Source organism: Channa argus, chromosome 3, assembly GCF_033026475.1.
Source record: "Channa argus isolate prfri chromosome 3, Channa argus male v1.0, whole genome shotgun sequence".
Taxonomy (NCBI): domain Eukaryota; kingdom Metazoa; phylum Chordata; class Actinopteri; order Anabantiformes; family Channidae; genus Channa; species Channa argus.
Genome location: NC_090199.1, coordinates 16,550,394 through 16,573,144, shown reverse-complemented (window position 1 = coordinate 16,573,144; position 22,751 = coordinate 16,550,394). Strand labels below are relative to the sequence as shown.

General features: G+C 40.5%; 1 protein-coding gene across 6 annotated transcripts in view; it reads left to right on the top strand.

Moving 5' to 3' along the window:
* Positions 1 to 22,751, top strand: part of rbfox2 (RNA binding fox-1 homolog 2) — a 32,476-nt gene that overhangs the window by 6,722 nt on the left and 3,003 nt on the right. Inside the window, exons 2-13 of one of the 6 annotated variants that reach the window (XR_010913851.1) lie at positions 364 to 414; positions 10,808 to 11,014; positions 13,838 to 14,008; positions 14,495 to 14,548; positions 14,666 to 14,758; positions 18,594 to 18,681; positions 19,142 to 19,198; positions 19,290 to 19,434; positions 20,016 to 20,061; positions 20,502 to 20,538; positions 22,152 to 22,240; positions 22,435 to 22,485. Coding sequence is in view for 4 of the 6 variants with exons in the window: in XM_067497278.1 (XP_067353379.1) it covers positions 364 to 414; positions 10,808 to 11,014; positions 13,838 to 14,008; positions 14,495 to 14,548; positions 14,666 to 14,758; positions 18,594 to 18,681; positions 19,142 to 19,198; positions 19,290 to 19,434; positions 20,016 to 20,061; positions 22,152 to 22,240; positions 22,435 to 22,507 (1,074 nt within the window). In the remaining 2 variants the exon portion in view is untranslated. Of the gene's footprint in view, positions 1 to 363; positions 415 to 2,979; positions 3,189 to 10,807; positions 11,015 to 13,837; positions 14,009 to 14,494; positions 14,549 to 14,665; positions 14,759 to 18,593; positions 18,682 to 19,141; positions 19,199 to 19,289; positions 19,435 to 20,015; positions 20,062 to 20,501; positions 20,539 to 22,151; positions 22,241 to 22,434; positions 22,508 to 22,751 lie in introns of those variants that run through there. The other 5 variants (XM_067497280.1, XM_067497279.1, XM_067497278.1 and 2 more) reach the window with 5 other exon arrangements.

Genomic DNA, 22,751 nt, shown 5'->3' with positions numbered 1-22,751 from the left:
CCTGACCTATTTATGATTTAAGAGCTGTGGTGACACTTGTACTTTCGGTCTGTCTTTCATCTCCTGCTCGCATGATCTCACTTGCCCCCGTTATCACGTCTTTACAAGCAGACAAAAGATCCACTCGGTGGAAAACTCTGGAGGAGATAGCGGCAGTGTGTGACAGGTGGAGTTAATTTCATTACTAGTCAGTAACATCACAGGACTGTGGAGTCGGGTATATAACTAAAAAAGAATAAGCGCTGAGTGAACTAAGGAGTCAACAGTCCTGAGAAATAAAAATAACATTGAAAATATTAAGCAACTTCTTTTTTTTTTGGTTGACCATTCAGCACTTTCAATCTCAAATCTCTTCTCTTTCAGAACAACGATCCTCTGACCCTCAGTTACCATGGCTACCCATCTCATAGTCAGGTAAGGGCATAATTACATCTCAACGCATGCAAAAGTCCATGTTTAATAATATCCTACCGTATTATCCCCTAATATCTCTCTCCTGTTTGAATATAGTGTTCATATGGCCTTAATGTGACTCAGTGAAGCTCTCTAAACCACAAGGTGGGGGTGTGGATTATAATTTATCAGTTGTGTAGAAGAAGACATGCCTCTTCACTCTTCACTCTTTTCTACTACTCTTTCTTGACTAAACATTTAGGAGTATTATCTTCTTGACATCTTGCAACTAGACAATCTGACTTTTTTTGTTTAGTGTTTTAAACCTGCAAATACTGTAATATAAAATATACCCACGTCTATGTGTAAAGACCCAGTCTATTTGCCGTTGTTTGTATTAGCCTGCTGAACGTGTTATTAGACTGTTCAGTTTATGTGGTTAATCCTTTGATCACCCGCCGTTCATCCACTCATCCCCTCATGTTCTTCCCATAATCCCATCATCCCTTGCTCTCCGTGATGGAGAACAACCTCTGGCTGCTTATCTGCACTTTATCTATCTTACGCCTTCACTTGTATGCTCCTATTTGCTTCAGTATGAAATTTTTTCTTTTTTTTCTTTTGGCTGGCTGTTGTACTGTTTAGAGGATATTGCGGAACCCTGAAAGCCAATTAGCCAGTTTTCATTTCACTGCAAGATGATACAGCTTTTAACCCTTTGCTTCCATAATGAAAGATTTCAAAGAGTAATCACAAAACGTTACCTTGTGTGAACAACTCTCTTGTGAAGTCAATCATGGACTCAGGGACTTGGAAGTGTGAACTGGCGTCCAACCAAAAAGAGGCAGAGAGGACGAAAACAATGGTGGGCAGCAGAGGCTCCCGCAACACTGAGGTGCTAAACTGTCAACAGCAGTGTGAGAATGATGTGATCAAAGGCTCCTGAAAGGAAGAGCCTGGAGAGCTGCAGAAGCCTGATGTGCTCAGACAGTAACAAGCTTTTTCCAGACATGGAATATGAAATTTTGCCGGCCTTGCTTGTCTTTAGAGGTTATGCTTTTTTGGACTTTCTTCATATAAGTGAATCATCTGTTAATTGTTGAAACATAACAGGACAAATATGGAAAGAACCACACGACAGTGGTGGTACTGCTGGAAAATGTTGGTGAGCTGCCAAATAAAATAATTTTTAGGATGACAGACTTTATCAGTAATAGAGACTTAGTACTGAAGCTGAGTTAAAGAATATTTAAACGCACCACCTATGTTTGCCCCTGCATCTTTTCTGACCTCTTAATAATAGCTGTCTATTACAGCAGCATTTACTGAAGCTCCTATTAGTTAACCAGGTATGTGGAGTGTAGATTCTAATTTATGGTCAAGATGGATAAGTTATTGGAAATTCAGAGTTGCTATTTCGTCTTTACCATGGAATGCATGGATAAGATTTTGTTATTAGATGGTTTATCAAATATTTCTTCTGATCAGAAGAGATTAGCATAGCTAGTGAAAATTTAATTTACACGGGATATACAAATGATTAATACATCGAGTGACCTGCTGTGCTGAAGACAAACTCTGGTTTACAAGCTCAGTAAGAATCTGTATTTTTTGCCTTCAGAACATAAAAAAAAATAGTTTGACACAATTAATGTTTCATCTTATGGCTTGTTTGTTGTTGCTCTCAAGACGTACAGGGGTCGTTCTCTTGTGTGGCAGTTAGAGGAGCCGGTCTTTCTGCCCCCAGTGGCTGTTAAATGTCATTTTATGTGTCTGTGAAAAATAATTTGCCGTTGAGCTGATAGTTTGTAGTTTGGTGCAGGATAGGTGGGTTTTTCAGATTTCAGTTTTTGTTTTTTGTTTGTTTTTTTTGCGCTGGCTCTGGAGCTGATAATTTTCTGTCAGACATCTTTTAGGTTACACATAGTCATTTGAATTATTGCTGATATAAAAAGGAAGCATTGAAGACTCCTATTGTGACAATACGTAGTGTAGAGTTTATTGGAAGTGTTTAAAAATGTTACTCTGACCTAGTCAGATTGCTTATTCAAGTATGAGACAAAGATGTAAGATTGCCAGCACATTTATGTAACAAGGTGCATGTCTGAAAGGGGCTACAGAGAGAAGGCATGTCTTCACTTCCTCTCCCAGTGGTGCCAGCAGCCCCAGTTAACTCACCTACATGAAGAAAGAGAATAGACGAAGTGAGAGAGAGAGAGAGAGAAGGGAGGGACTGCGACATGAGAGGAAAGCAGAGGGGAGGGGAAAGTTTGCAGGTGTGTCAGAGGCAGAAAAGTAGGAGGGGGGAGGCGTCAGGCTATCTGGGTGAGAGGAGGAGGACTGAAGAAGAGACAGAAGAGATGAGCAGGCAAGGGCACAGCAGCAAAACAGAAGGCTGGGGGTAGAGGGAAAGCAAGGAGCGAGTGGGAGAGGGAAAGAAAAGAGTGAGTGGGAGACAGAAGAGACAGATAGAGGGGAAAGAAAAGAAAGGAAGCAAGTAAGCAAGCGAGGGAGAGTGACAGGGACAGAGGCCAGCGGAGGAGGAGAACGAGGTGGGGAGGGAGGGAGGGAGGGAGGGGGGGATTGGCAGGGCAGACAGAGCGAGCGGGGGCAGAGAGAGGGAGATTTTGAATCTGTGAGACAGACAAGAGAGACTGAGCTGGTGAGGTGACACAGGCTCGGAGAGGGAGAGAAAGTGAGGCAGCGTGAGAAGAGGCAAGGAGAGAGGAGCGACAACAGTTTGAGTTGTTGCACAGAATACGATGATGGGACTGTACTATCCTTCCGTGTTATCGGTGAGTGTTCTTGATATCTTTTTAAATCCTCCTCGGTGTGCATCCGCTGCATTTCATGCATGGAGCTCAAGCTCCACTGTGCATGAAACGCCATCAGATGCAGGCAGCACTGTCATTGAACATGAAATGTTAATTAACTACTAACAGATGAGGACTCTGCTTGACCCTTTTACTAGAGTGGTCCAGGCAGGGAATTTCAGACTCTCATTAAGACTCATTGGCCAGTTGTTACAACAGATATAAACACTCTAGTGTACTAGGCATAGATGATGATGGCTGAAGATTGTATCGCTACAGTTATGATTTGGTGAAACGCATGAGCGGCAATGCATTATTGTACGGTGTTTTTGTGGCATCTGTTCTCCTGCCCAGAGCGAGAAGCGCACGCAATGAAGAGCTGTTACTGCCAGAAACTGCTCTGCCATATATTATGTATGCTCAGAAGAATCTGTGTGTGAACATACAGTACAGCGAGTTAGTGTGTACAGCTGGATACCACAGCTTAGTATGTTGCTCCTGCGATAAACTCTTTGACATTTCTGAGACAAAAGAGTGGAAACAGAAAAAGAATGGGGTGGAGGAGAGGTAAGTTTAAAAAAAAAAAAAGTCTTTCGTCTTTATTGCCCCTGCAGCTGTCTCTGTACGTTGCTCAAGCCTGTGAGCGAAAGGGACAGGTGTCCACAGAACAGTTGTCTCCTGTCTTTTTCTTTCCTGCTCTCTTTCTTTCTCGTCCTCCCTTCTTCCTTCTGCATCTCTCTTCTATTCAGCTAACAACACCTCCTCACTGTAATTTCTGTGTCACACATTTCACAAACACACAGAAGCTCAAGCACACAGCGGGCTGCAAAGTTGGTGCATGAAGTGTAACGTTCATATCATTACATTTCATTTGGTGTGAGTCAGGATGAGTGTGCGTGTTTCTTCCTGTCTTTGCCTGTATGTGTGCACTGTACCTTGGGTTCCTGCTCTCTTTAATGTTTGACCTCTTTTCTCCCTCCTCTTGCTCTCCCTGGGGCCCTGGCAGCTGTTATCTTAATGTTTTCCTTGAAGAGCCCCTGGAAGAGAGGGGGATGGGTTGGGAAAGACAGACAGGCAGAGAGAGAGAATGGGTACAAGAGAATGAAGATTGATTTTTTTTTTAAAGTGAAGGGACACCCTCGTTCACTTGTCAGGGAAGCCTGTGGATGAGGAAACTGAAATTTTGCGGAGATGGGGAGCAACTCATTGGATGTGACAATATTGTAGGTCAACAGGAGAGAGAGCTAGTTTGCTTAGTGACGCAATTTCAGGCCGTAGAGCTGACTTTGCAGTTAGGTGTGTGAGTGTGTGTATAAGTGTTCAGAGGTGCCTCATGTCAGAGGTAATCTCTTAGCACTTTTATTACTTTCTGATGATAATTTTGTGCTGAAGGAGAGATTTGGAGAAGCACATTGGTTACAGAAGTATTTTGTCAAGCCTCACCTAAGCGTGTACCCTAAGGCAAGGGAGAAACGCCTACCTGCTACAAAGCTTTACACACACACTGCCACGCTTTCATAAACTGTAAATGGGTCGTGAGGATTCGACTCCCCCACCTCCCACCTCACCCAACATCCTCCACCTCCCAAATCTTGTTATTGATTCTGAGCAGGGTTAACAATGATGGCGGTTAAATGATCCCAGTGAGCCGTGTTGCCTTGGCAACTTGCATGAGTCATTCATTTTGTAGAGATTGTTAGATGGTTCGAGGCGTGAGGGGAAACGTCGATGGGGAAACCATGTGAGGTAAACACTTTTTACACTATACTTCAAAAAGATAGTTATGAAACAGCTCAAACCTCGAGCTGCGGTGAAAGTTCTGCCTCTTTAGCAGCTATTTGCATTTCTAATGACTCTAAAAGTCACTTGCTGCGAGGCATCTGCATGGCTTTCTAAAGACCCTGCCTTTGAAATAGATACGGGTTGCCCTCCTGGCTCTTTAGATTTTGCGGTTGACAGTGACAGCACCACTCCACAGCTAGCTTGTGTACATTTTTAAATACACTGGACAAGAGGACAAGCATTGTTTTATTACAAAGCTCTGCCTGAGCGCTAAACAAGACTAACTCGTTCCCTGGTCTTACCTAATGCACTGGAACAGGCGTGTCCACGATGGATGAATCCATGTCTATCTGCAAGTTTGTGTGTTCACCTGCAAATATGTTTGTCTGGGGTGGAGTGTGGGTTTTCATGAGAAGTAATGCAGACAAATAATGTCATCATCTTTTTGTTTTGGAGTTTTTATTCATACAATTGTACAGAGGAGCCGTTTGGGACATTGACCTGGCCAGGGAGGAGATGACAGGGAATGTCGTGTGTGTGTTTGTTTGTGTATCTTTCTGCACACATGTATGATGTGTGCATGTGAAGAGGATTCTCCCAGAAATGGCATGCGACAAAGGGGAATTATACATGAAACCCTACAAGGAAAAAGATGGGGGTGTATAGGGAGGGATTTTTTTGACAAGCAGACATGTTACCCTATAAGGTGATGCAGAAGCGTGTGGGAGGAGGAGCCTGGACACCACTGATATCCTGTTGCTATGAAGCAAATGGGCTTGATTGACATGCGTGGGGGCGGGACACATGCAAGGGTCCCGTCTGGATTTTATGAAGCGTAAAAAAGCGAAGCACACAGCAGAGAGAGTGGGAGGAAAGGGAGAACAGCAGCAAGAGGAGCGGAGAAGAAGAGCAAGAGGGGGAGGAGGAAGAGTGATGGAGGAGGAGGGGTTGACGTGGGATGGAATAATTTAACAAGAGGGTGTCTCCTGGCTCATCAGTATGCCGCAGACACTTTGTAAATGTTTCTCCAGCTGTTTGCAGCTTGGATAACAACAGCACAGAGTCAGAAGCCAGGATCTTGGACAACTTCCCCAGTTAATATGATTATTGAGCCAAAATATGAGCTACTGCAAACAGCATGAATCATATTTTCCATTGTCAAGTCTGTTGAATCAGGCTATAGAATAATGGCTCAAGGCCCAAGAAAGAAAGATCCTGAAATGTCATTATTCATGTGAAATGACCCAACGCCGCCCTAGTTAGCTCTTAGCCATGTTCCTCTCCCCTCTTCTCCTCTCCTCCAGTAGTGTAGTGAGACTGCTGCAGACTAGCACATTTTATAACATGCCTCCTCAGACGCACTTGCTGCTGCTAACTGACCCGAAAGTAAGCCAGCTACAGCTACCGCTCTGAGTCACTGGCTTTGCTGAGCCAACACGTACACTTACACAATCCTTAACACCTAACGCCCTGATACCAGAGAAGTATATACACAAGAACGCACACACGGCAACATGCGCATGACCTGTACACAAACAAAACATGCAAACCTGAGTGCTGACACAAATGCACAGAACACAGTTTGCTTATCCACAGGGCAGCACTTCTCTTCAAATTGACAAAGAATGCCCTCGCTCCCTCTCTGTGTTCCTCCTTTTATTCCTGCCATCTATGTGCCTTTATCCAGTAGATGCTTTTATCCTGATACAAATCACAAAGGCCACTTGCAGTCAGCAAAAGGCACATAAGTTGCCGGTTTGGGAGAGTAGAAAAAAAGAATCATGCAGGCATGCACTATTTTTGTAGATACTCGTCTATGGACCGTGTATCAGGTAGGGAGAGGACTGTAGAGATGCTGTTAAAATGGATCTCCTCTGAAAAGGCCAATTGTTGAACACAAATACAAGGTTGTTTTTGGCTTGTATTCCCGCTTCTATTTTGGTCTGGCAGAAGGCGCAGCAACAGCCGGGGTTGTCCATTCTCCTGCTAGGCTGTAGACTGTTTCTGTACACGGGCAGCAACAATGAGGAGGAGGTTATGATTGACAGAGATATGATTTGATCAGTGGTATAGATTGAGGAAATGGTGTCTAGCCAGGATATCAAAATCTCAAGTCTCCAAGTGTGCAGCATTAAAATCCAAGTCACTATCATTCTGTCGGAGTTGCATCACAATTTGTCAAGCCCAAGACTGACTCATCTGTAGTTGAGTGAGTTGTGTCATGAGTCATCAATGTTGGGACTCGAGTATGACAACAGTGGAGCCATGTTGAGCATTTTAATACAGAGTAGGAGGGTAGTTTTCCCAACAAATATGATAGGTAGATTTTCAATTTCATTGTAATCAACAACATTCACTGCACTATCCACTGTGGCAAGGGGGTCCCTGAATACATTTTTCTATGTTTTTATTTTCTTATTGTTCCGGTTCCAGGCTTAGTATTGCATGGAAGACAATTAATTTTGCAGAAAACTCATTATAGCTTTGGATTTTAAATGAGAGTAAAGCTGCCAGTAAACTCTTAATAGAACAGCTTGTTGGACGGTCGAACGGTTTCGAAAACCTCCTCCCCCACACCTTTCTGATGTTGGATATTTTGGTCACTTTTTATGTGAACATCTAAGCACAGCACTATGAAGTTTCTCCAGGAGAAACTGTTTGAAAATAAGCCCTGTTATCCCCATATTTAAACATAATCCACATCTCCACATCTCTCTATAATGGCAATAATTTCTTCCCTTTTTAGGTCTGGCAGTTATAGTCATGTTTGATTTTCTACACAGTTGCAAAACATGTCTTACAACCTGCTTTTTGGAAGTAACTCAACACTTTAGTGCTTTGAGCTAAATGCTAAAGACATGCAAACATGATGCAAAGCAAACTCATGCAGTTCATATATAGCATAATATGTATTTTGTCTCCTGCAGTTAAAAGCCAGATATAAATGAAAACATTTTCAGCTTCTGTTCTCATTTTTACTCTTTCTGAATTGAAAAATTATAACGAATTCAGGATGTCTCATCAGAGGATTGCAGCTCATGTGCACATTATTGCCATCAGTAATGTAACAGTGTTTTTTAACAACAGAGACAAAGAAACATCTTCATTGTTTCATTCTCTTCTGGTCTATTTTTGAGATTTGCTCATTAATTAGAGGAACAACTATAAACAGAAGAAAATTAAGTGGAACGTGAAGCAACATAGGGAAAGACATACAGCTGAGAAATATAGTCTATTCTGTGTGCTAATAATAAAAAGATTTTGTACAAAACTGAGATTTTGAAGACTAAATGTGTCAAGGTGCATATTATATAATATTAACCCCCCTCATAAAAATGACAACAAGTGTACAAATAATGAGCAAGCATTTCCTGAGAACCAAACCATAAGATGATTGTGCTAGATGAAACTAGGGTAGCACAGGAAGGCAAGGATGTAAGGGATGTTATCATTCAGCCGAATCTTAATTTGGAGGCTTGTGGATAAGATTGAAAGAGCTTCATACAGCTGCAGGGTGTTAGATGAGCGGGCACAGCTGCTATCAGAAACTCTGAATGAAGTTAAACTTGGACACTGTGGTCAGTAATCTGGCGGCTGTGATACTTGAGTGTCTGGCACTGAACACGCCGAACTTGGTTTGTGGCAGAGGTGGAGACTCTTCACCTGTGCACAGAGCAACAGCCTAATTTTCTGTCTTTTACTTTTTAGTTAGTATTATTGTCTTAGCAGTTTATTCTAAAAGTCTTGGTTTATAAAGCCGATAAGTACATGCATTTCACATGACAACATTTATTTTGAAAGAAAACTAACTTTTAAAGCAAATAAATTATGAATTTGTTTCTTGCACATGTACTCATCGTCATTACAGTCTTGCATGTTGTGCATGGAAACTGAAGTCTTTTGCTGTAATAATTACATTTAAGTCTTTTTTCTTTTGTTTACCTGTGCTAATTACCAGTTTCGCCTGACTGTTTACTCGGGGCACCTCAGCTGTAGTTGCAGTCATATCACAATATCGATATCATCTGCGTCGACCGTGTGCATCCCCTGGTTTGTCACTGAGTCAAGGGCCCCTGCATAGTGTCACAGGTGTGATGCTGAGGTCAAAAGCTGGGAGACAGATGGCATGCAGGCATACACACACACACACACACTCTCCCACACACTTTTAACACTTCCAAAGGGACAGAGATCTATTGTGTAACTTAGATGGGCATCACTGCAGCCTGTCACTCTCTCTCTCTCACACACACACACACAGTCACTTGTAACCAAGCAGATGTCTAGTAAGCAAGCAGAGTCTTTTTAGAGGTGATATCATTTTGGTGGTAGAGTAACAAAAGACACAGACTAATACGTTATTATTACTGCCAGATTAATGTGGTACTTCTATTACTGGGCTACTACTAAAAATATTGAAAATGACAGCTGACTACAAATAGGAGAACAATAATAATAAGAATAAAACAAAGATTGCTAGATCTAGTAGCCTTCCCTTAGAAATGATATTATGCTTTTATAATCTAAACTGTACTGATATTTACATGTTAAAACTATTTATCTTTCATTTGATTTTAAATTTGGACCATCTCAATAAATGTTGCTAGACTGTTTACCTAGAGGGACAATGATAAAAATAAATTCAGAATTTTATCATTCTACACCTTACAAGGGCTGAATAGATTGTAAATTTTATTACTCATCCTAGGGGCATGACTCTGTAGGTGGCAATAATGACCTTTGTTCCTGCCTGAAACATCTCAAAAGTTACTAGATGAATTGCTTTAGTTATCCAAATGACTTGCCTGAGTTTTGTCCAAGTACCAAGTTTGGATAAAATGCTGTATCTCACACTTTAGTACACACAAGTTCCTCTCAGGATGAATTATAACAGCTTCCCTGATCCCTTCACGTTCAGCACAGCACCAATATCACGCAAAAATTAGTTCTCATAATGAAACAGTAAATGGAAATCAAAACATTTTTATTTCTTTGATTTGATTGGTTATCTATTGCTGTTATTGGCGAGGAATAAAAAGACCGGAACGAAAGGGATTTGTCAGTGTTTATTTTTTGCAGCTACGGATCAGAGACAAACCATGCCTCTTGTATCAGTCATCACCTTTTATCGTCCATCCCCCCGTTTCTGTCCTGTCGCTGCTGTCTCCCTCTGCTCTCTAACTATTACCATTTAGGGTATCCATGCCCCACTGCCAGCAGCCCGGAATGTGTGTGTGTCATGGTTTGGTAAAGCCTCAAGTGTCATGTTTGTGTGGCCTCCACTGTGTTTGCGGGTGCATGTATTGTTCTCCTACAAACTCGAATGTCAGTAACTTACTTATTTTTTGTGGGAAGTATGATGTACTTGAGCAGGCTTTCTCGCTAACAGTTGGTCTTTGTGTGAGCATTTAGGTGTGTGGGTGTTTGCATGTCAAAGGTGGTTTGTGTGCGGAGGCGTTTGTGACTCTGTGTGTGTGTGTGTCTGTGTGTGTGTGTCTGTGTGTGCATGCTTTTGCTGGCGTTAGACACTCACCGTTGTACAACACTCTGAGCATGAAGGCATCTGACCCTCAATAATAGATGTGACTGCAGTGAATATTTAATGGGTGGAGTGTGTAGATACATGCACACATTTACACACACACACTTGGAAATAGAAATATAATATCTGTGCTTGTATGACTTTTAGACTGAAGCTCTTGGGAAAGTGGTCTCTGTGTAGTCGGGTGATGCTCTCAGTAAAAGATACTGTGGAATTTCGCCAGACGGCTACTTTAGCTTTCACTCCCCCCTCATTCTACTTTTTCTTCTTCCAACAGGGCTCTCAGGATAGTGCTGGCGGTCAGGAGGGACTTGTACCCCCACCTTTTTCCGCATTTCCTCCTCCACCACCACCACCCCCCCAGAACGGACTGGCGCTGGATTACGGGGGCAGCCTGTACGCAGCGGGGGCCGTCCAGGGCCCAGTGGAAGCCGGCGGAGCAGCAAACAGTGCCACCAATGCCGCCAATAGCCTCAGTGCTCAAGTGAGTGCCAGCCTCTTCCTCTGTGTGCAGCCCACGTCAGGTATTTGCTCTGAAAGGGTGTCAAGACCAGGAGTGTGCAAGAAAATGTGTTGAATATGTGTTTTATAAACTTAAAAAAAATTATAGTAAGGGTGCACTGAGCAGACATTTTTCAGATACCGAAATTTAATAACATCCTCTTTTCACACACCTTATTTTTTATTAGTTTTGTAAAAATCACACTGATCAAGACTGTAAAACTATCAGTGTACGAGTAGTACACTAACAGAATTCATATTTCTACTACGTAAATATTTCTGCTGCTACTGTTTGTTTCATGCTCTCGATTTTCCCATATCAAACACTGCCCACACTGTGCATAGGTGAATCTGCTGTAGAGTGTCTCAGTGAATGTAACAGACGAGAACAGAACTGATGGGAAAATAAGTTCTATTTTAATGAACACTATAGAATGGGACTAGGATGAGTTAAAAAAGAAAGTAATTTGTGTATACATATGTTCGTACACAGATATCTACTTAAGATCTTTATCAACTTTGGGTAAATGAACTCAATTGCTGACAGGCTTCTTATCCATTTAAATGACCCTAAGAATCCTATAAAAGTTGTTAATACAGAGATCAGGGTTCTTACTTTCATAGTCTCAGAACAAACTATCACTCCAATTCTAAAATACTGTTTAATAATACAAGTGATGTTACTCATGCTCCCAGTGTCCAATTTGTCTATTCCTCCCATGATTTCTGTAGCTGAAACATTTAAAACTATTCATGCAAAAAACAAATTATGCAATTTCTGTAATTGGACAAAATGTTTCTTACCAATGTTTTTACAAATTGCTCCCCCATAAGCCAATCCACCAGCAAAACTCACTTTCGCGGTTTCATCTGCTTCTTTGCTTAAAACTTTTAAGAAATTGAAAAACACCACCTGTGTCTTGGATATGATCCCTCTCCAATTTTAAAGGGACATTTTTAATAGTAATAACCCTGTTATTGTTCACATTATTAACGGTTCCCTCTCTTTAGGTACTGTGCCATTATACTTAAAAGTGGCAAGTAAAGTCCTTTTTGCTGCAGAAGCTGAGTGCCCATCTATTTTGATCCTTTTAGACCTAAGCACAGCATGGGCCACAGCTGATCACCACATTTTGCCAGCCTTCCTTGGGGAGTGGGTAGTGGTCAATGGCACAGCTCACAGTCAGTTTAAACCCTACATAAATCATAGGGCTTTTCAAATTGGTAATGGCGAGTACGATCCTCCAGTTCAGAAGTGCTCTGTGGGATCCCTCAGGGCTCAGCACTCAGCTTATTTTCAATCTACATGCTACTCTGTCATCTTGTAAGAGTGTATATTATCATTTTTCACTTTTATACAGAGTATCCTGATTTATGGTAGCATTGGACCAACACATTTAATTAGATTTTCTCAATTTGAAACTGGACAACCAAAAATGTATTGACATCCATTTATTTTTTTACAATTAAACCCACAAAAAACTGAAATCCATAATCACAGAAATATTTGGTTCTTATTCCAATCTTATTAAATAGCAATATATAAATCTTGGTGTTTTACTGTTTGGTTTCTATAAACTCAGGGGAGTCTGTAAGATCAAACCTGTAGATTATTATTCATGCCTTCATTTTATCTCTGTTTGTATACTGTAATTCACTTATCTCTGTTGGTAGCAAAAAACACTTTATTTATTATACTTATTTATTATACAAATTACAATTAGTTCAAAATGCAGCTGCCAGGATTTTAAAAAGTGCTACAGAACAAGAGCATATCACACCTATTCTGGCATTGTTGCACTAGCTGCCAGTTAGTTGTGGGATCTGTTTTTCAAATTTTACACGCTACCAGGATAGGGCTGTCACTGAGCCACATATTTGACCTCTTCACCACTTACGGCTGTTCCCTGATGAACACTGATGCAGCTCTTCTGGAAGTTTGAAAAACAAATGTGGTTGAGCTTTTGTAGTCAGTGTTTCCAGATTGGGGAACAGTCTTCCTGAAAAGATTGGCGGAGTCGGTCTGATCTGAGAACACACTTGTTAACACATTTTTACAGTTTGGCCTACTTTGGATTTTTACATAGTCCTCCTAAATATGTATTCTTTGAAGTTCTGTGTTTTATTCTTGACTCTGCTCACTGTTACAGTATGTGTTCATTTTAAATTGTTTTAAAAAGGTCCACATTGAATGAAGATTGTGATCGATAGTTTGAAATATTATATTAACTCATGGGGTAAAAAAAAATGTACTGACAAAAAGACTGCATGAACTTATTCACTGTGTAGCCTCCTGTAAAACCACAGTTTACACTTAAATGAACAAATACGAGAGGGGTATTGATCTTTTTATTCAACGCTTGCCAAAAAGTAAACAAAAATAAACCTCAAAATGTCAAAGTACTCCTCTATTAAAGTCAGAATCAACATTGATAATCCCAATCCATTGGATTAGGTCAGCATCTCCCTGATAAACATCGGGTGGGTGATAAGAATGTACTGTACATAATGATGGTTTTAAATTTCTGGAGAATCTTTTGAGATACATTAATCAATGACCCTCTTAATGATGTGTTTTTTTTTTGTTTTTGTTTTTCTTTTACATTTAAAAACAGCAAATTTAACATCTTTTATGTTAAATGCAGTATTTGTCTATCTTATTGTTTGATAATTAACTCCACGTTGGATTTGTTCTAAAAGCAAATTGGACTGATTCACTGTGTGTATTTCCTAAAAAATTTTTGCAAAAAATAAAAGTAATTGCCAGATTCCAAAATGTTCATATCCGTCTTTTCTTCTGTCCCAGCAGTCAGACGGATCCTCCCAGATTGACGGACAGTCGGGGGTTGGCTCAGGAGGAGGCGGTGGTGGGGGGAGCACTGGGGATGATTCAGACGCCAAGGGGACCCCCAAACGCCTTCATGTGTCCAACATCCCGTTCCGCTTCCGAGACCCCGACCTTCGGCAGATGTTTGGGGTATGTAGACTGAAATACGGTCCCTTTTTTCTAAATGCGTCATTATGTAACAATAACCCAGAAAAGTAGCTTTGGATTAAACATATACAGTTAGTAAAAATAATGACTCAAAGGACCCATCTAGTGACATCAACACAATGACCCAACACAATGACTACTTTTTATTTCCTTTTATTCCCAGGAGGTATTTCAAATTGACAATAAGGTTCTGTCACATCAGTTCCAGCCATGTTAAAATGAATCATACATACAAATAAAATCCCATACTGTGAGTTAGAATATAATTTGTTGACATTTTATTTATAATTAGGGTAAAAATCTCGCCTAATACTTAGCTGCTTTTAAAGAGGAATGTCTGAAATATGGCGCTGGAATACATCAGAGGCAAGGAAGATATGATAGAAAAAAGGACTACTGTGGATAACTGGACAGTGCTGACACCATGTGGAAAGATAAAGTTCAGTCTCTTCTTCTGTTTTGTTCCAGCAATTTGGGAAAATTCTTGATGTCGAGATCATTTTCAACGAGAGAGGCTCCAAGGTAAGACACTGGGACAACATCTAATTTCTGGAAATTGTCAACATAAATGAAATTTCAACCTTATGTCACAGTCCCTGTCCTTCATTTTTTCCGTTTTCCTTTCTTTTCTGCTCCCAGGGCTTCGGTTTTGTAACGTTTGAGTCGAGTGCAGAAGCAGAGAGGGCCAGAGAGAAGCTACACGGTACATTGGTCGAAGGACGTAAAATCGAGGTAACTCACCACCCCTTTTGTTTGTTTTTTTGTATTTTTTTTTTTATTTTATTTTTTTTTTTTTTAAACCGTGAAACCATTTTCTCCTCTGTTTTCCCTTCCATGTCCAACAATGAGAATGAGTTTGTTCTGGTCGTTTCTGCCCCAGAGAAGGTTTCCGGGTGGCTGTATGTGTTAAATTCTAACCCCTCTGGCTTCACTATAGCATGGTGCAGTGGTGCCGCGCACACAGACTCAGTCTCTTTCGACTGCATTTCCTGCGATGTTTATGCTGATGTTTGTTCTTGTTGTTGACGTTGTGGGCTGTCCATTGCACCTTGATCTTTAAGCTGTGTGATTTGCAAAGCATGCTGGGTGGAGTGGCTACACAACAGGCATGGCCGACGAGACGTCACTACAACACAGTTGCTGACGATATCTGCTTCTGTCACGGCATGTAGGATCTTTTTTGTTGTTTTCTTTTACCTGCACCCTTTCCATTACCATCATCACTCCTTCCATGATCACGATGAGTGGCCATTTTTTGTTTATGGTTGTGTTTATGACTGGAAGGGCAGTTAATAGCCTCTCAGTTACTTTCCTCTAGAACAGTGCTTGCTGGTGTCTGTAAGAGGCTACTGTATGTTGCATGGTGGGATCATAAGGTCAGCTGTCCTCTTGGAGTTTCCACTCTTTTTCACTTTATATTATGCGGGTGCCTCAGGATCACAGTTAATTTATGTTTTATGAAGACTGATGCATGATGGGGGCCAGTTTTGGGAATGAGACTGCCGTGAGAAGTGTGGTGTCATTTCTGATGCTTCAAAACGCTGACTGTTTAATTTCAGATGTGCGAGATGGATGGTTTTTAAAAAAAATAAAATAAAAATGTTTACACACGTACACACTTGCATCCACCACTCCTGAAAAAGAACACCAGATCTCATGGAAGTGCATTTTGTTGTGACATCTTTATTTAATTTATCAGCATGAGCTCAGATTTCATTTGCAAATGGCCTTGGCAATTGAAAACACCATGCTTTTGCCATTTGCTGTGGCTCTTGTTTTTTGATCACGCTTTATTTTTGTAAAATTTTTACTTGCTACTAAAGCTCTTCTGCATGGTCTCGAATGTCCTGCACTCTTCTGTGTCTCTGTGTGTGGGTGTGCAGAAATAAAAATATGGAGGGTGGAGAGAGAATGAACAAGTGAAGAGAATGCAGTAGATAGGTGTCGTTCCTCTCCTTTTCTTTTTAAAAATATTAGTTCTACTCCATCTGTCTCCACTCTTTTTCACCAGGCCAGTCTGTCTGTCTCTCCCAGTTTGTGTGTTCCCATGTGCACCTGCATATCTGCTGTCCATCCCTTCCCCATTATGTCCATTCATTTCCCTGTCCTGTGATATAGTCAGGAATCATAAACACTTGAGGATGGGACAAAGTTTGAGTTTTGAGTGATAATTTTGTCAGATTGTAGGCAACAATAACTCCCCAAGTTAGTTTAAACAGTAGTTTAGAAGTTTAAACTTCTGACATTTTCTGTTTCCATTTGTTTGCTTCTTTCTAAACTTTTATGATCTGTGTTTGTAGTGGGTTTTAACCAGTAGAGGCTAGATTGTTGTCCAATGGCTGATACTTGTAGGTGACACGTGACCTGTTACTTCACTTCCTCTCTACCACTGGGTGGGGGTTGCTTTTCATTACCTCGTTTTGTTTGTTTTTTTGTTTTGTTTTTTTGTTTTTTGATTTTTTTGGTTCATCATTTCTTTATTACATATATTTTCTCTATTTCCCTGATGATTTTTGTATGTTGTTGTTGTTGTCAGTCTCCACGGTAACTGCTCGCGTGTCCTCACGCCGTTTCCCTGGCAACGGTAAGTTGTGTACACATGGCATCATCTTTGAATGACCCCTCCCCCCCACCCCATCCGTCCAAATGAATTATAATGCACCCAACACCCAAATGAAGGACTCCTATACTGAGGGGAGTTTGATTGATTGATTAATTGATGATTGATACAACCTGATTGGCTAATCCTGTGATTGGGGAGGTGGTGAATGAAACGATTACGTGATTAGCCATTGACCGCATGGCATTACAAAGGCCACTTGTATAACTGAATGTACTGCATCTATCTGCAAGTGCAACAACTATGACTACCACTTCTTATGCATTCATTCAAATCACCTCTCTAACTGCATTCAACATTTAATTCCAGAGCTGTATCCTGCATGGTTTACTCTCTTTCTCGTCATCTGTATGACGTCATATAGTACTATATCATCTCTGTGTCATGTGTCAGCCAGTAGCTGCATTTTTGCACCTTAGTGGGACAGCATGCTGAAGCATGAGTGCTATATTAGCTTTACGGGACAGAGGATAATAGTCGTCTGTATATCATGGTGTGCTGTAGTACTTGGTTATAACTTTCTGTATCACTTTGTAGACTGCAGACAGTTGTAGAGGTAACGCTGTTCAGTATTAACACTCAAATCAAAGATATTTATGTGGCTATATGAAATGTGCCCCCAAAAGGATGCAATAATATTCAACTTAAAAGCACATCTACTCTAGGCTATGTAATATATACAATTTTAGCAAAACAAGAACCACAGAAAGAAATTTTGTGTGACCAAACAAAGCAAACTGAGCCACCCATTAACTGTAGCTTCTTTAATATGATTTCTGTAAAGAGGTGTCCTTGTGTTACTTTTTGATCACTTTGGTTCGGGATGGTGTGTGTTGGTGGTTGTGTGCTTTAAGGTCTTTCTGGTGTGCGACACTGATCGGAATGCCTGGCAGTGTTTCACAACTGTGGTTTTATTTGTTTGATTTTATTTTCTTTTTTTCTTTTTGAGGAATGATATTTGCATCCCCCATTCTGTCTATCTTTTACCTAGACTGTACTCTCTCTCTAATCGTTCCTGCTCCATTCAACATTTCTCCATCGTTCCTCATGTACCAGTTAGATCCAGTGTAGGAAAATGGTCGGATGTATTTTTTATATGTGTGTCGCATCTTGTTGTTTCTGTTCGTTCATTAGAAGAACTGCACATTTGGATGGATTGTTCAATCTCTCTGTCTCTCTCTTCTCCACATCATGTATGTGTTTTTCCTACGTCTTTTCATGTGGACTGGCTCTTCCTCCTGCATCCTTCTATATTTCTGTCTTTTATCTGTCGTTCTCTCTCCCTCCCTTTCCCATTTTCTGTATGATGTGTATTTGATTGGGAGGGCTGCCAACCGTTTTTGATTGGTCTCTTGCTGCATCTGATGCTTGCTGACTTGCTAGTTTTGCTCACCTCTGGTGATGTGATACGCTCTTGATTGGCTGCGTGTAATTTGTGTTTGAATTCTTCAATTGATGTTTTTTTGCATTCGTTCAACGGATGAATCTGCTGCTTAATTCACCTTCTTTTCCCCTCCTTTTTTTGAAGGTAGCAATATAATATTCTTGGATTTCTTTTTGAATGCCCTTTGTTTTGAAATTTTTTTGTTGTTGTTCTGTGTGCCAATGGTTGCATTGTTTCTGTGCTAAATTGCCTGATGACTCACCAGGATCCTTGTTTTCAGTGTCTTTCTCCTTCAAAAGAAGCGCATGTATCAAATACCATTGCTACCCATCAACAGAATTAACAACATTCATAAGTTAAAAAGGGTATAAAGTTAAATGACACCTCACACCCGAAGTACAAGATGTAAACAGTATGTTAACTGTGACCATAAATTCAGTTTTAGAAAGCGTAAAACACAAGCTTTAATGTAATTGGACTGCAACATTTTAATCATTACTCACTGCTGTTGTATCTAATAAATGGCATTAAATTAGCCTCTGACCATTTCTTCTGGTGCCCAGGTCAATAATGCCACAGCCAGAGTGATGACAAACAAGAAGATGACCACACCATATGCTAATGGAGAGGGCCTCGCAGCTCTACCTTATGGTAATGAGTTTTGGGCAATTCTGGCTCTGTTAAGAAAGTTTTTCCTCAGGAGACAAACAAACATTAAATCCAAACAAAATTAAAGGTTACACCAGTAGTTGATATCAAATATCAATAACACAAATACTTTAATTTATTGTTTTAAAAAAACTGTTAATTTATTTATATATTTTTTTTCATTACAGTTGGAGTTATTACTTCGACAATAGCATTTGATTGAAGTACCATGATGATATAATAAGGATTTTAAAATGCTAAAAAATCTATGTATGTTAACGTTAATTGCCTTGTTGTAGTAGTGACACACTGAAAGACAGGGTCCTGTCTGATGTGTTTACAGTGAAATGAACAGCAGAGATCAGTTTGATGCAGAATGCTGAAGGCTTATTTAACAAGTAGCCTGCTGAGGGAGTTTCCTGACCAATTCTTTTTGTTTGTTTGTTTGGTTGGTTATTTACAGCTGGATGGAAGTTGAGTCCGATGGTTGGAGCGATATACAGTCCTGAACTCTACACAGGTAAAACAACAAGAATCTGCTTCATTTTTCACAGGTCTGATGAAGAGGGGGTGTACGAAGTAGCAAATAAAATTCTTTGTCTCTGTCACAGTACCGGGGTTTCCCTACCCAGCAGCAGCTGCTGCTGCCTCCACAGCTGCGACCTTTCGAGGCGCTCATCTCCGGGGTCGTGCCCGGCCTGTGTACAGTACAGTTAGGGCAGCTGTGCCACAACCTGCCATCCCTACATACCCTGGGTACACACACATTAACATTAATAAACACTAAAAACAACACCAGTAAACTGCTATTTATAAAAATTTTACACATACTTTAATGGTATACAATGGTATACCTTAATGGCATATCCTCACTTCGTTAAAGATAAATAATTATGCATGCTGTGTGATTGAATTTATTTAAGGTAATGACATTGATAGTTTGCTCAGCATAAATACCATTTCATTGTACCTCAAAAGTGGTAAAGTTAGGATTCTTCATTGTATTAAAATATTAAATTGAATAGTTTTCTTTTAATATTCTTTTTTTTTACAGCTAAAGTAACAGTAGTATCACTATAAAGTCAGTACATTTGTATACAAAGAGGTGGTATTTTTGTCTTGCATGTTGCATGGTGTGTAATAATCTCACCCTTCTTTCTCTTCTCTCTTTGTTTGGCACTGTTTTCTCACCTCTCTCTCTCAATTGTCACTCATTTGTTGTTTTCTGGAATGCCCACATGGTGGCGCATCATACCATTTGTTTTTTCCAACTCTCTGCCACCGCTCCTCTACACTCTCTCCTTTTCTTTCCTTCCTTTCTCGTCTCTCTCTCTCAGCGTGATGGCCTATCAGGATGGTTTTTATGGTGCAGCTGATCTCTATGTAAGTACATCTCCTTCTCCTCTACTGCCTCACTCGTCACCTACATTTTCCTCCTCTTGCCTGTGGATTTTCAAGTGTGAAATGGCATGGACCAAACCCATAGTGACGTGTACTTTTGGGTGCTATGATTTATTACAAAGAGACACTTTATTTTCCAAACTAAATTTCACATTATCAGAGTTTTATACATCACAGTGCAAATGCAAACATGTACCATCCCTATTGTACATAGATATAAATATATAACTATGAACAGCCTCACACACTTTAATAATGTTCATTCATAAGTAGACTCCTCTTGGGTTTGTCTCTGTGCATTTGTGAGTTAGTTTGTACCTATGTGATTTTGTGTGTGTGTGTGTGTGCGCGTGTGTGTGTGTGTGTGTGTGTGTGAGAGAGAGAGACCAGGTTGACAATAGCTGTTTCTGTTCTCTCTGTAGACTAGTGTTTCAGGACATTAGTGGCAGATTGCCGCAGGTAGGGTTTACACACCGTGTGTGAGAGCCAGTGTGCATCCTCCTTGTCTCCAATGACTGCGTGCTGCTAGACATTATTGACCATCTGAGATTGAAATGCCTTCTCTGTCGTCTTCTACTAACTCACTGGATTCTTACATGGGTGGAGTTGCGGAAGGGGGAGAAAAGAATTAAGTTTAAATCTGAATTTATAAAGAATATACAAAATGTTTACAAAATACGTTCAGGGGACATCGATGTACATTTTAAGGTAAATTAGGGTCACTATTGAAGGCCAGGACTTGAGCAAAGGGTCACTTCCTTAAAGTAAAATCTTCCCCGGTAATGAGGTGTCCAATACATTATCCATATTATCATAGCATGCACTATGATACATACTTTACATATCATGCACTTCCAGAGCATTCCTATGCAGGAAATAAACTAAAACCTAAGATTTATCCAGTAGTCAGAGGAATGTGGGACTTTTCATCCAGGAAGCAGTTAATTCAGACCCCTTCCAGGAATCTCCCTATCTGTTTCACCTTTGGCATGCTAACTGAATCAGTGTCAGCATGCAGACATACTTACAAGGCTGACTCTTCCCCAGGCCCTCCCTATTGCCTCCCCCTTTTTTTTCTCTTTCTCTTTCTCTCTATAAACCTCTCTTCTTTTCATCAATCTCTCCATCACCTCGTTCTCTTTACTTTTTGTAATTTGTCATCAAGCCTTGGTAATATACCTCCTCATTCTTTTATCCACTTTCTCTGTGATTTCTTTATTATCTCATCTATGTGTCCCTCTCTACTTGTCATCTTCCTCCCCTCTCATCCACCTTTTCCACTTCCTTCCCCCCCTGTCCAGCCTTCCTCTCATAGCAGCAACTGTGTGGTCCTGAATGTGGGGACTTGGTTGTGACTGATCCTTTAGGGTAGAATGCAGCCGAGTGTTTTGTTCTGTTACTTTTTTAATAGGGATGTTTGGCCTAATGTTTGGGAAAGCATGCTGTGTCTGTCAGTGATTGGTCTCAGGCCATGTGAGTGTGTGTGTGTGTATGTGTGCGCCCTTTTTTTCAATCCAACTGGCTGACTCTCCTCTTACACTTGTAGATTTTGTTTGTTTCTGTTCATCAGCTGTCCATCCAAACATCAATATTGACAAAATCATCCTGCCTCCTATTCCCCTTTCTTTAACTGTGTGTTTTTGGTAGGGGAATTGGGGTGGGGCACAGTAATGGGTATGAAATCTCTCTCCCTCCATGTCCAATTTACATTGGGAAAATTGTGCATCAATAGATTATGCACTTCCAGAACTTAAAATACAATTTAGGTAGAATTTTTTTCCAGGTTAGTCATGGAGGGAGAGACACAAAGAGCCTGAACTACATCGCCATGAATGCTGTAATGCACAAATTAGCCAGTTTTGCTTTCTGCTTGTTAATCTTTCGCTCTCTTCTCAGCAGTTTTCCTCACAATGTAACCCTTTAGATTCACTACTAGGCTTTTTTTGTCTGCAGAGGAAATATGGCAAACTTTTAACAAAAGCTTTCTCCTTATTTTATCCTTCTCCACCTCTCCCTTCATTGTTTCTCTCTTCTCTTTTTCAACCTTCCTCGTCCTCATCACCTTCACACAGGGTGGCTATGCAGCGTATCGTTATGCCCAGCCGGCTGCGGTAGCGACTCCTGCAGCAGCAGCAGCTGCAGCAGCAGCTTACAGTGACAGGTGAGTGGGCTGTTCCGCACATCCTCTGACAGGTCACCACCTGAAAAGCTCACTGTAGTGCATCATTTTTTCTCAAAAATAAAATCCTTACTTGCTCCTGCAGTTACTGGATATTAGCCATCTTGTTGTATAAACGGAATTCCTTTCTTTTGTTATCTGATAACTCATTTTGGTTTGTTATCTGTCGTAAACAGTTATGGTCGTGTTTACACGGCAGATGCCTACCATGCTGCGCTTGCACCAGCTGCCTATGGTGTTGGAGCCATGGTAAGTGTGTATACCTTCTAATATTTAAAGAATAAAATAAGCATTATTTTATATTTTAACTGCTGGCCCTTTACAACTTTTCTACAATGTCTGTAGCCCATGGCCACAAGCCCTTTAGTTTAGAAATTAGAAATAAACAATTTTTAGAAATAATTAGAAATAAACAGCTTTGTCTGTTCTTATTTTGACAAAGGAGCACATTATCCACTGTAATGCTTTGTTTTTAATAGTTTTTTTTGAGCAG